The sequence below is a fragment of the Oratosquilla oratoria genome, chromosome 13 (genome assembly GCF_046742065.1).
Source record: "Oratosquilla oratoria isolate Oo_2021 chromosome 13, ASM4674206v1, whole genome shotgun sequence".
NCBI lineage: Eukaryota > Metazoa > Arthropoda > Malacostraca > Stomatopoda > Squillidae > Oratosquilla > Oratosquilla oratoria.
The window spans coordinates 24,887,942-24,902,941 of NC_134789.1; the positions used below are offsets into that span (position 1 = coordinate 24,887,942).

At 44.1% G+C, this 15,000-nt stretch overlaps 1 protein-coding gene across 1 annotated transcript; it reads left to right on the plus strand.

The window, feature by feature from the left end:
* The first annotated feature begins 4,749 nt into the window (after window positions 1-4,749).
* LOC143032127 (uncharacterized) lies at window positions 4,750-6,614 on the plus strand. The gene is made up of 2 exons (XM_076196585.1): window positions 4,750-5,743; window positions 6,076-6,614. Exons 1-2 carry the CDS (start codon window positions 5,222-5,224, stop codon window positions 6,091-6,093), a joined length of 540 nt encoding a protein of 179 aa, XP_076052700.1. The 5' UTR covers window positions 4,750-5,221; the 3' UTR covers window positions 6,094-6,614.
* Window positions 6,615-15,000: the final 8,386 nt, after the last annotated feature.

The following is a 15,000-nucleotide window of genomic DNA, read 5'->3' on the forward strand; positions in this document are numbered from 1 at the left end:
CCTGCCTTCAAACTCGCACTGTGCTGTGCTTATCTCAGTCTTTCTTTATAACTAAGCTATAGTTTGGTCGTTGAATGGAATAATATTAGTTCCTAGTAGGATTAAAATGTGGAAAGTGTCAAGGATGCGAGCTAACAGAGTGTACCCAAGAGGTGAAACAGCCATCAACCCCCTCCCCCTCCATCCCCATCGTGGGGACAGGCATAAACTCACCCACCCCTCTACCCCTCTGCTCCCCCCAGCATCCACCTCTCTCCCACTTGGCCCTTCCCCATTTCCTCCTCGCCTTGGTCAGTCGTCCTTCCCCCTCTCAAACGTGCCAGAACAGCCTTGTAAGGACCAATTGGTCTGTTGCTGTTCGTTTGGCCATGTAACTCTCTCTCCCCTCCTTTCTCTCCCTCTCTACCCCCTCTCGCTCTCCTTCCCTCTCTCCATCTCTCGCCCTCCCTCTCCTTCTCTCTCTCCCTCTCGCCCTTTCTCTCTCTCCTTCTCTCTCTATCTTCCTTGGGAAGGAAAACAAATATGGCGTGTGACCGGTCCTACAGTTTTGAGCTCCGTGCTCTTTGTTAGAATTCCGGCAGTGTTATTGTGTTCCAACCCTTCGTTGTGCGCTGTGAGATATTATAAGACCACCTCTACCATTTTTTGTCATCACGGTGTGTGAACATTAACTAATTTAGTCTATAGCTCTGAAAACATTATCCCTCCGACCCTCCTGGTCAGGGGCGGCCAAGTCTGCGCATGCGTAGTAAGAGGTTTGGGACGACATGGATGAATCGCTCTCCCCGCATACTGCCTCATAAATCCTGAACTCCTGTGAATAATCTTAACGTGTGGTAATCATGGACTACTCAGGGCCACAGGCTATTGCCATCGTTGAAGCCGATCTCGCTATGAGTGACGATGAAGATCCAATTAACATATGGCCCCCACTTACGACTTACAACCATCACGCTCAAGGAAATTCTCCTGCATCTGGCAACTCTGCACCACAACCATTTACCCCCGCTAAACGCACTCTAAATGAAGTCTCCAATAATAGCAGCCCACCACCTTCTCTTGCTGCTAAATCATCGAAGAAGAATCCAATGACAGAACCACAAGCTTATGATATCACACCATCTCCCCCCCCCCATCTCGTCTTATACTTCGCCGTCACAGGCTCCTGCCTTTGCTCCCAGAGAGAAATATGTCAAATTAACTTTCCCTGACAACTCAAGCTGTGACGTGAAACTTCGGTGGCTCTCCAACGTTGCCAAGTCTTTCCGTCTCGATCGTAAGCTGGCTGAGGTGAAGATGTCAGCTATTACATCTCGTTTCGTCTATGTTTCAAGACAACGACAAGACATCATTAAAAGTATCACGAGTGGGGAAATATTATCTTTACGCCTAGTCATCTAGGACTCCACGGAAAGACCACGTAAATTCCCTACATACCTCCTCATTCGATACCCTGTCAGCATCGATGCCTCTCATGCCAAGGAATATCCAGGGATACATACAGCTCGCAGATTCGTCCAAAATGGGACGCCAATCAACCGACTAGTCATCACGTGGAGCCTACTTGAACCACCGCCGCCTACCTTAGAGTTCCCCTTCCTACCTTTCCTCCCTCCCTGTGAGCTTCGCAAAATGAAAGATGAAATTCCATGGTGCTATAACTGCTGGGGCTTCAAACATATCTCAAGATACTGCTCCGCTCCCGCAAAGTGTGCCTGGTGCGCGGAGAATCATGACACTCGTTCCTGCCCTCACCGCCCACCCACTCCACCCACCACGTCCGACGACTCCGCATCTACCTCAGAACCTTCCATATCCCCACCACCAGACACATCCCGATGGAAGTGCCCCCGATGCCATAAACCAGGGGTCAACGTTTGGCATGGCTGTACTAAGCGAACACCCACGGCCACTTCCCAAAGACTTGGACCACCACTATCATCACTACCACCACCACTTCCAGCCACCTCTCTCACGACGCCCAGCACCACGGACTCTGCTGAAGTACAAGCTCTTCGCCAAGCTGTTGCATCTCTCGAATCCCGCTGTTCAGCCCTCACGAAGCGATTCGATGCCATAGATGCCCGTATCGAAAGTTTAGTTAACCAACAGGCTACCACAGCAACCACACTTGCCAGTCAAGTTGAATCTCACAAAGCTGTTATCATCTCTGCCACAGCCCTTACAGAGTGACTTGATACAGTTGCCTCCCATCTAGGGAAGCTCTCATCACCTTTAAACTCTTCCACCCATGCTCCGCCTGGCAGCGCCCACATTCAAACACCAACCTCATCCGGCTCTCGCAAAGCACATAGTAATAAGATTCTCTGATCTCGTATCGCTTCACGTCATCTCCTGGAATGCTTTCGGAATACGCCATAACACGAAACTCACTGCACTCAAGGCATATGTCCATCGCCATCACCCCCAGATAATATTTATTCAAGAAGCCTTTCCCGGTGGTGCTCAGCCATGCGACACAGCACCTACGCTGTCTGGCTATGTCTCGTACATACATCCAGCCAGGAATGGCCTCATTTCTTACGTCCACGCATCCATGCCACACAAGCTCCTTCGATGCTCCAGGGATACTACTATGACCTTTCAGTTAATTGAAGTCACTGTGGGCAATGGTAAACTTCGACTTTGCAACGTATACTCTGCCCCTGGTGTTATTAATCTTGTTGCCCTCCCAGTACCTACAAATCGTGGAATGATTTATATGGGGGATTTCAACGCTCGACATCCTGCTCTTGGTGATGCCTCCTCTGTCCCCAACCGTAGTGGAATCCCTCTACTCAACTATATACATCGGTACCGACTCACACGATGGGAAACTGGTGGGCCCACACATGCACGTGGAGGCACAGTTGACCACATCATCACGTCTGGCCTCGTGCCATCCCGTGTCGCCTGTCAATCAATTCCTTCTCTCTTCTCCGACCATATTGCTCTTAGTTTATACTACTCCATACCATCTCGGATTCCAACTCCTCATCACCGGACCCGTATATCCATTCCTCCTAAATATTGCCCTACGTATATTTCGTACATCTCTAGTCTCCTTCCCACATTTGACTTCTTATCCCCCGACGCACTATACACGTCCTTAGTGAATACCACACACGACTTCTACAGCCGCTATGTAACCAAAGCTCACCTACCACGCCGCCCTGTACCTCACTCATGGACGTTGGACCACCGTATTATCCAAGCGGAGAGAGCTACACAGACTACTGGTCATACTTTTCAGACGCAACCCACACCTGATTCTTTACATCAGTACCAAATAGCACGGGATAATATGGTCGCCCTCCAGAACTGTGCCTACACAGAGTCTTGGCAGAAATACACTGGTTCCATAAATCACCAGACTAGTATCGCGACCATGTGGCGCCTTGTAAAAAGGGTCGTTAAGAAGCAACCTCCCAGCGCCCTCCATCACAGTCCAGACGCCTACGCCCAGGACCTCATTACTTTATGGTCGTCACAGTCACAGACTAACAATCTTCCTACGCATATCCAAGAGGCACTCTCCACTCGTCGCAACACCCGTAATCTCCACCTAATGGCTGCACTTCTCCACCCAGATGAAGAAGACGACGTCCCGATTACGGAGAATGAATTACGACTAGCCATGACTAATACAAAAACTTCTGCCCCCGGGGATGACGGCATTACATACCAAGTGCTCCGACTCCTACTGGAAGTTCCTGGCAACCCCCTCCTTCGCCTCTTCAACCTCTGCCTCCTTCGTGGACATGTACCTGCAGCCTGGACTTTAAGTACGATTGTTCCGATACCGAAACCAGGTACTGATAAATTCAGGCCCATCTCCCTAACTTCATGCTTCAGCAAGGTGCTTGAACGTATCATCCTTGCCCGGCTCATGAATCGTCTACAAGGTCAACTCTCCCCGCAGCTGTATGGTTTCCTCCCACGTCGAAGTACGCACCACTGCCTTACTGAGCTCTACACCCGCCTCTCTCCCACCAGCGTAGCTGTCTTCCTGGACCTCAAAAGTGCTTTCGATGTAGCCAACCATGAAATAATTCTTGACCAGCTGGTTACCTTCGGAGTGCAAGGAAACCTCCTTCGATGGATTCGGGGTTATCTGAGTAACAGAAAGTCACGTGTTCTCTTTCGAGGTGTGTGTAGTTCCTACGAGCAGTTCGAACTCGGTACCCCGCAAGGTGGCGTACTAAGTCCATTTCTTTTTAACGTCTTGATGCACCGCTTACTCTCACTTCTTCCTAACGTTCCCGGTACAACCCTTCTCTGCTACGCGGACGACATCTGCATCCATTCCAACTCGCCCGCTGACCTCCAATTCGTCCTCAATGGCTTCTACACGTCAACTACCGCTTGTGGTCTCATCATTTCCCCTGAGAAGAGCAGAATATTTTCATCTCGTACTCTCCAAGCACTACCGACGTTCAACATGGGAGGTGATGCTATCCCTCATTGCACACAGTACACATACCTTGGAGTACCAGCCCTGATCACTCCAGCCATACCGACTCGACAACGTATCCATCCCCTTGTTAATGATCTCCTTGATCGTCTGCAGGCCCGTTTTACCCCTATCAAGTGGCTTGCCACAAATTTCACCCGCGTTTCATTACCAATGGTCAGAACTCTATACACCACATTTCTTCAATCACTCGTTGACTACTTATCACCTGCCCTTTGTCAACTTCCCAGGAGAGCTTTGGAACCTCTCGAAAAATTCCAAAATAGAATAATGAGATTTATCTTAGGTTGCCCTCCTTCGACTCGCATCGTTAACATGCAAAGTGAACTTGGTCTACCCTCGCTCGTAGAGAGAATATATGCCAACATGGCCATTCTCTCTGTAAAATGCCTCCGATTGCCCTATCTCTCCCCAAACTTTACTGCTGCCATCAGAGCGTCGCTTGAACCTGACGGTGCACCCCGCCTCCCACTTTGACCAGGAGGCCGCAACCTCGTCACTACAGTGTGCAACACACTCAGAAACCTTGACCTCCACGTCCCTGAAGAAACGGTTGAACCCGACTTGCCCCCGTGGCGAATCTCCCTCCCTAACGTCACCTTCACACCAACCTCCAAAGATGACCTTCCTGCACTTCAAAAGCAACTAGCACTAGAGACCATCGACAGCGTATCCTCAAAGATCCCCGCAGCGCATGTCATCTACGTGGATGGCTCAGTACAGGCTGATGGAAGAGCAGCGTGTGCCATGTACTCACCCACCTTACAGCCACCTGTGGAAGCTGGATGGATTGGCCGCAGGTTACCTGTCACATCAAGCTCCACGTTTTGTGAGCTACACGGAATCCTCGACGCAGTAACATATCTTGTAGACTGTAACGTAAATGGTGTGATCGTTTGTGACTCCCAACCAGCTCTACACGCCCTCTCCTCACCCAGACCCAACTACTATCGTGTTGTACAGGCCATACTGACCCAACTCGCCGTTGTTCATGAAGCATCTATGGCCGTATCTTTCATATGGGTGCCTTCACACGTCGACCTTGCTGGCAACGACACGGTGGACCGTCTTGCCAAAGCAGCTTGTGCCTTCGTCTTAGACAACGAACGCGTAGTACCCTCTCTCACATGCCTCAAAAACAGAATACACGCAGCCACTCACACCATAACAACACACCGAAGGGATGCGGAACGAGCCACCAGTGTCTCCATTCAACATCACGACCACTTCCTACCCAGCCGCCACAAGTATCGCCGATGCGGACCCATGGTACGGAGACACAATGTTATCAGTGCTCGGCTCAGACTCGGATATCGACCTGTGTGGCAAATATCCCAGGCGGAAGATATGCCACATTACTCATCATGCAGGCTGTGTAACCGCCCTAACGCCAACACTCTTGAACATTACTGTCTCCAATGCCCCACTGAGACAAGACGTGATAACTGTATGTAAATATTTACTTAGTGACGACAACTTAGATACACTCCTAGCTCGCCACCCCCATTTTGGGGGATTTTGATTGTTAAATCCAACCATACCTCCTTTTGTATCTCTTTACATAATACTATGACTAATATACCATTGTTTGTCGCCCTCAGAAGCAATGTATTTATTAAACGGTGGACCATCTTACCAAGGCAGCCTATACCTACGTCATGGACGTCACGCGCAATGCTCACCCTATCATGCCTTAAAACAAGATACGAGTACACGCAGCCACTCATGCCATGTCAACACACCGAAAGATGCGGAACGGTCTACCGATATCCCCATACGACCACCTCCTACCCAACCGCCACAAGTAACGCCGACGCAAGACCATGGTACGAAGGCACAATAATGTCAGTGCTCGGCTCGGACTTGGGAGTCGACCTGTGTGACGGGGCTCCCAGACGGATGATATGCCACGGTGATCACCGTGCGGGCTGTGTAACCGTCCTAACACGAACACCCTTGGTATTATTGTCTCCAGTGACCCATAGTGACAGACAATATTCCCCGGAGACGGGGCATGATGATTGTATGTAACACTTACATAGTACCACTATCTCGCCATCACCATTTCGGGGGATCCTGAATGATTATTGTATTATGTCTCCATTTAAAGAATGTGTGTAATATATGACATGTCCTCTAACACAATGCTGTGATAGATGTACTATTGTTAGCCGCCCACGGGCGTAATAAATTTATTAAAACCAAAATCTATCTTCCTTTCTCTCTCCGTTTCCCTCTCTCCTTCTTTCTCTCTCTCTCTCCCTCTCCCCCCTCTCACTGCTTCAAATAGTGAGATGGCGAGTGGTTGTGTTTCAGTTATCAGGGCCAAAGAGGTACAATCATTTCGTAGTAGAACTTAGAGATGACTGTAGACGGCTTGAAAGAGGAGAATCGAGTTCTTCGTTCGAAGGCCTAAAACGCGGACGACAAACCATGTTTGGAATCTGGGTGGAAAACAGTGACAAACAAAGCACGGAGATGGTAAAGAACCCTCACCAGGCCCGCTTGAACGCAGAAACTCTTTTCAAGATCTCGCTGTTTTACAAGAAGAAGAAACAAAAGAAGATGCAAGAGAAGAAGGGTAGGACAGTCCTCAGAACCCTACCCACAGCTAATATTTTTGTTGTAGGGGATAACCAGGTGAGGTATTTAGGTAGAGCCTTCTGTGATAAAGATATGAAGCATAGGACCCAGGTGTGTTTCCCCGGGACGGGGATTTGAGATGTTAGAGACAGGATAGAAGAGTGTATAGTCAGGGAAGCTGTAAAACTCATAGTTTGCTTGAGTGTTGGAGGTAATGACATAAGTAAGTTAGGGAGTGAGGAATTGTTTGTGCGATTCCGAGATGAGCTAGATAATTATAGGAAAAAGAGAGGGGTACCTGTTGTATGTGGAATCCTTCTGAGGCGTAGAGTTGAGGGCATGCGGCATTCCAGAGCTATTGCGATGAATTGCAGGCTGACAAAACATTGTAAGGCTAATGGATGGGTAGTTGTCGACAACTAGGACCCCTTTTACGGTAAGACTCATCCATATACAAGGGACGGTATGCACTTGTCACCCAAAGAATTTATGTTCCTTGATTACGTGGGAGTTGGGAGAGTAAGCATCGGAATATAGTTTAGGCAATAAAAACAGGTCAGAGAGGGATTGTGAAAAGAATCAACTAATCAGGTGGAGGGAGGATAAACTAAAAGTTTACTATACAAACAGTGGAAGTGTAATATAAAATTGATTTGAAGCAAAGTAAAACATGCGTAGAGAAATTTGATATAGCCATTACTGAATCCTGGATCAATATGGCTAGTAGACATTTTCTTCCGGAAATCAAGATAGAAGGATATATTTTTTTTTCTCACGAGGACAGGGTTAGCAGGAGTGGGGAAGGAGTAGCACTTTTCATTAGAAATACAATAAACTGTATTACTAACAATTCGATTAAGTGGATAGTAAGGAATCTATTTGGGTGGAGATTATAGGCAAAAATAAGAAGTTTGTTATTTGTGCAGACTGATCCCCTGATTCAAGAAATTTGCTGGGCGTCCCAGTGCAAAAACGTTGTGATCATGGGAGATTTTGTTTATGGAAACATTGACTTGGAAATTTTAGTAGGAGATTAGAAAGCGCAAAATTTCGTAGATGCAGTGCAGGATAATTTCCTGAAACATATGATTACAAAGCCTACGAGGGGGAGAGAATACTCTGAACTTCTCACTAATAATGAGCACCTAACGAGTAACGTAAAAGTGGGATATAGTCTAGGCTCTAGTGATAATCAAGAAATAAGATTTAATATCAACTGGGGAGAGTCAAATAGTACGAATAACCCTATAGTACCGGACTTCAGGAGAGCCAATTTTGATGAGATGAGAGAATATATAAGAGATTTGATTATTTACGAGACCGACCCAGGGTGCTGTGACGGGTCAAGATACACGCACAGTCCGGACGTCATTAGCGCAGTCAGGGTTGGGTCACGGAAGGTAATATGCGTACCTTGGGTCAGGTCACTTATAAGCGCGAGATTATCAGACCGGTCACGATTTGGATGAAATGTACAGTAACCTAACATATTTAATTCTAAATGCACAAAATAATCTTATTCCTCTCATGTCAATACGGAAGAATAGCAATGCTCCCAAATAATTGACGGACAGGCTAAAATATAAGATTGGAATGAGAAGAATACTTTACGTAAGAATAATAAACGGGGAACATACCTTGGATACAAATATAACGATATGGCAAGTCTGGTTAAAAAGAATAGGCGCACAGCAAAACGTAACTATGAAATTAAGGTTGCCAGACAAGCGAGATCCCCAAGGGCTTCTTTCATCTCCACAGAAAAAAAAGAAAGTAAAGGATAGTCCCAATTAAAAAAGACTAAAATGTCACGATAGAATCGGAGAAAAAATGAGTGACGAGGTTAAAGAATATTTTCTCTCGGTGTTTACTAAGGAGAGGTAGTCACAGATAGAGGTAGTCAAACAGATTGAAAAACTTAAAGCTACAAAATCCCCGGGTCTAGACAAAAAAATTCCGAGAGTGTTTAAAAAGTGTAAATTTTAAATCTGCGACTAGTTAACAGAAATGTTTCATAATTCGGTAGACACTGCTGTGCCTATTGCTTGGGGGCAGGCAAACGTTGTTCCTCTTTTCAAAAAGGGACATAAACGTCTATATGCAACCACAGGCCAATCAGTTTCACATCACTCATACTCGTAGGTAAAAAGCATAATTTGATTCATGACACATCATGGTTTCTCCAAGGGTAAGTCATGTATGACTAATCTTCTATCTTTTTACACTAATGTATATAAGGCGTCAGATAACAATGAAAGTTACGATGTTATTTACCTTGACTTAAGCAAAGCATTTGACAAGATGTCTCACCAGAGACTAAAATAAAATCAAAGCCCATGGCATAGGAAGAAAAGTGTTAGAATAAAATAAAACTTGGGTCAGTGACAGAAAACATCGGGTCACAATAAATGGGGGTAAAATCCAAATAGAGGAGTGCTTTTAGTGCAGTTCTCCAGGGCTCGATTTTTTATCCCTTATTGTTCATTATATACATAAACGACTTGGACAATGGCATTAATAGTAATGTTAGTAAGTTTGCGGACGACGTTAAAACAAGACGCCTAATTAGGTCGGGAGACGACGCCGAGATTCTGTAGGATGATCATAAGAAACTGTTCACATGGTCGGTGAAATGACAAATGGAATTTAATATCTCAAAATGCGTCAGATGACAATGATAGTTACGATGTTATTTACCTTGACTTTAGTAAAGCATTCGACAAGGTGCCTCACCAGAGACTACAAAATAAAATCAAAGCCCATGTCATTGGAGGAAAAGTGTTAGAATGAATTAGAGCTTAGGTCAGTGACAGAAATCATTGGGTCACATTAAAACAAGACGCCTAATTAAGTCAGGAGACGACGGCGAGATTCTGCAGAATGATCTTAACAAATTGTTCACATGGTCGGTGAAATGACAAATGGACTTCAATATCTCAAACTGCAGTGTGTTAAACGTAGGGCTACACAACCCCGAAAATAGATATAGCTTAAACAACACGCTTTTAGAAAAACTGAGTGCGAGAGAGACTTGGGAGTTCTAGAGAGTTTTGACCTTAAATACAGGAAACAATGCATTAGCGCCAGGAATAAAGCTAACAGAACACTATGTTTTATTACTAGGATGGTTACGAATAGAAATGCAGAGGTAATTATCAAACTCTATCTAGCGTTAGTTAGATACAGTTTTGATCTCCGTCCTATAGAATGGACATCAATTCACTAGAGACAGTACAGAGGAGAATGACCAAAATGATACATGGGCTCAGAAATTTTTCATACGAAGAAAGGTTTAGGCACTTTAACTTACCCATTATTCTTACAAAATGATTAGCATTCCTCTATATGGAGGTTTTAGAGAGAGATAATTTTGTAGGAAAAATGGGTCGAAACACCTCCTGGTTTCAATATGTGGATGATGTCTTAGTCGTTTCCCCCAAGAACACCAATTTGGACAACAAATTGAGGAGGTTAAAAAGTGTCGAACGAAACATCCAGTTCACAGTGGAACACGAGGCAGATAACAAATTGGCCTTCCTCGACATCGTCATCTGGAGGAAAGGTAACAAGACCGCATTCTCGGTTCATAGAAAAAGTACCAATAAAGACGACATCATTCACTCCTACTCCGGCCATAATGAGAGAATAAAGAGTGGAGTAGTCATAGGATTCTTCCTAAGAGCATACCGCATTTGCAGTGAAGAATTTATCAAAGATGAAATAGATTACATTTTCAATGTTTTCACCAAACTCTGTTATCCGGAAGGGCTGTTGCACTGACTTAAAGAAAAGGCTTTAAAGATAGCAGAAAGAAGCATAAGGAACAGAGGAGACGTGACTGAAAATGATAGTAGGAGGTATTTTTTCCGTGCCAAACTTGAGCCACTCAGGCGGGTTGGGACAGTTGCTCACTAGAGCCGCTGTCAAGATTGCGATCAGCAAGGAAAAAAAAATATGAGACATTGTTAAGAACCAGAACAAAGTCGTGGCCAACGGAGAAGACAATAGTATCGTCTACAAGATACCGTGTGGAAAGTGTCCTATGAGCTACTACGGGGAAACCAGCAGAGGCATTAAAAAGCGGATAGTTGAGCACAGGAACGACGTCAAGGGACACCGAGTATCAAACTCGCTAGTGGTTCATGTAGATACTCATGGCCACTTACCAGACTGGGACAAAATAGAGGTGCTGCTTACATCGCTTCCAATCCACACAACAACCACCGCAATGGGCTTATTAATCTAACAAAAACGGCGAGCTGCTTGATACTTCGCGAGGCAGAGCGGAGGAGGACGAGAGGTCAGATCAATCATGGCGGAACGCGGAGAGCTTCGGTGGGTATATAGGGTGTGAAATATTGGAAGGTGTATATACTCTGAAGAAGTCCTGGTAAGGACGAAACGTCAGAATAAATCCCTAATGGTTCCACGTGTAAATCTCACCACCCTTCCACTCATATATATACACATATATATATATATATATATATATATATATATATATATATATATATATAGATATATATACATATATATATATAATATATATATATATATATATATATATGTGTGTGTGTGTGTGTGTGTGTGTGTGTGTGTGTGTGTGTGTGTGTGTTAATGTGTGTGTGGGGTGTGTGTGGGTGTAGGGGGTGTATATTTTTGTGTGTGTTTGTACTTACGCAATTGCATCTACCCGGTTATTTTGTACAGGAAAGGAGCTACACTCTACAATCACCATATCAAGTATGAAATGTATATGTGGTTTCATTTTAGGCTATTTTCTTGTCACCGAATTATCACATTTATATTTAGATTCATGCAATGCCCCGGCTTGAGCTCTATTAATTCCGAAATTCTTACGATTATCTTTGTATTTGTATGAAAAAATTATTTCTTCACATCTTTTTGACATTTACTTTCTATATGTAATTACAATCACTTACAGTCCTCCCATCCCTAATCTATGCATGTGTGTGTGTGTGTGTGTGTTTGTGTGTGTGTGTGTGTGTGCGCGTTTGTTTGTGTGTGCGTATGTGTGTATATGTGATTTTTGTGTATTCATATTGAATACATACACATACCTAAATTTTTCATCCATGAATAAGTTATGTTTTTCTAACTGTGTTTCCTAATTTACTTTTCGGTGTGTGTATATTTCCCTTTTGTGTCTGCGCGACTGGTGCTTGCTAGCCTGCATGCGGGTGCATAATCACATTTGTGTTTACTTATGCATGAGTGTCGGTAGCCATGTGCATGTGTGAATGTTTTGTCAGACTAATTCTGACTGTAATAGTACTTATTTTTCTTGCATGCACATTGCAAGGCCGTACATTTCCAGAGAGAGGTTTGTAGTGCTGCGAGAACGCAATATCTTTGTTCATTTTCATATTTCACTTTATAATATGACTTCAGATTTTCCCGTATCCCATTTGCTTTTCCAATATCTGTTCTCCTTTCAACCTTAAGCCAGTGTCTCTTCTATATAATTTGCCCTCTCTCCCCTCTCGGCCTTCATAACCACTCGAAAATTAACTTGCTAACGAGTTCCAAACCAATCTTGACTTGTGGGTAATTTCTATGTTTGAGGGTGGCAAACTCACGAAGGAGGAGATAAATTTTGAGTTTAATGAGACAATATCAACTTTGGGAAGTCACTGTGGAGCTTAATGTAGATGGCAATCTTATGAACAACACTGTTTATGTTTAGCATGGGTGTCTTTATTTAAGAATAAATTGCGCCCGCCTCTTGCCTTTGCTTCCAAGGTCTGCACACTTAACAGTTTTTGTTCCTTCATGGCAGAGAAGGTGATAATGTACCCAAGGGTCGCTAAAAATTTGCTGATATTCGCCAAGCAATTACATGGTCAAATTACATTTTTTCTTGTATACATTCAGTATAAAATAGAGGAAAAATGAATATTAACTTTTGTGCAGCTCAATATATACTTGAAAGCATAAGCTCTTCCCCCCAATTCACATGTACACGCACACACGCGCACGGACACACACACACACACACACACACACACACACACACACACACACACACACACACGAGCGTGGGCACACACACACACACACACACACACACACACACGGGCGTGGGCACACACACAACGCCCACGCGTACGGACACACACACGCACACACGCGCGCGTGGGCACACACACAACGCCCACGCGCACGGACATACACGCACAAACATACATACACACATACACGCACGCACACATGCACGCACGTACGCACACACACACACACACACACACACACACACACACACACACACACACACACACACACACACACACACACACACACACACACACACACACACATACACACACACACACACACACACACACACACACACACACACACACACACACACACACACACACACACACACATACACAAACACACACACACACATACACACACACACACACACACACACACACACACACACACACACACACACACACACACACACACACACACACACACACACACACACACACACACACACACTTAATATTAACTTTTGAACCGGATATCGTGAATAAAATGGAGTATAAAACACCAATTGGAAAGTGTCCACATACTAATAGTGTTTGAATCAAAAGAACAAAACAATGTAAAAAGGAATGAAAAACATAGAGAAGGAAGGTTAATGTACAACAAAACGGGTTTTGTAAAACTTAGACAATTTTTCCAAAACACGAACTGGGATAAATTTTCCAAAGAGGAAACAAAGATGAAAGACTAATGGAGCATATTCAAAGAAGAGTACAAGGAAGGAATTGATAAATATGTACCAAAGAAGAAGCAAAAAGAGATCTATATAAAGTGTTGGTATAACAAAAGGTACACTGAGGCTAAAGACAGAAGAGACAAAGCCTGGAAAAGATGGAAAAGAGACAAAAAAAAAAAAAAGGCAAACATATATAAAACTTAGGGACGAATATGTGAATATACGCAGGAAAGAAAAAAGAAGCCATGAAAAAGATATTGTAGACAAATGTAAGAATTAATCTAAACTCTTCTACGGATATGTAAATGATAAATTAAAAGACAAACAAGAAATTATAAAACTGCGTGAAAGAGATAAAGAATATATAGACGGCATAGAAATGGCAGAAGTTATGATGAGACATTTCAGGACTGTCTTTACAATTGAGAGCTCACAAATTTGGGAAGATGGACAGCGAGAAATATCCCCTAAAATTAAAGAAATAAATGTAATACAGAAAGAAATAAGAGATCAAATAAAAAATCTAGATGAGAGGAAATCTCATGGACAGGATGGAATTGCAAATTTGATAATGAAAGAGTGTATAGACGAACTAACGGACAAATTATGCAATATAATAGACTTTTCACTACAAGAAGGAAAGGTACCGCAAGATTGGAAAGTTGCAAACATAGTATCAATATGTTGTGTATGTTAAAGACAGTTTGAACATTTTTAGAAGCTCTGCCATGGGATTCGAACCCCGACCCGTGCGTCCATAATCACGAGGCCAAGACGCTAGCAACCATGCTACATGTGATGGTTCAAAAGGACTGAACAAGTCCCCGACCACGCTTCACGTAACATTGGAAGATCTAGTCTCATTTTCATCCAATCCCCGTATTAGGCGAGCCCTCCGACAAGTTGTGTATGTTAAAGACAGTTTGAACATGAGACTAGATCTTCCAATGTTACGTGAAGCGCGGTTGGGGACTTGTTCAGTCCTTTTGAATCATCACATGTAGCATAATTGCTAGCGTCTTGGCCTCGTGATTATGGACGCACGGGTCGGGGTTCGAATCCCATGGCAGAGCTTCTAAAAATGTTCATAGTATCAATATATAAAGGAGGAAACAAAGAAGATCCTACAAACTTCAGACCAGTATCCCTTACAAGCACAGTAGTAAAAATATGCAAAGAGGTTATCAGA

Coding starts and splice junctions, on each gene's coding strand:
- LOC143032127 (XM_076196585.1), top strand. CDS start 5,222: ATGTACTCACCCACCTTACAGCCACCTGTGGAAGCTGGATGGATTGGC.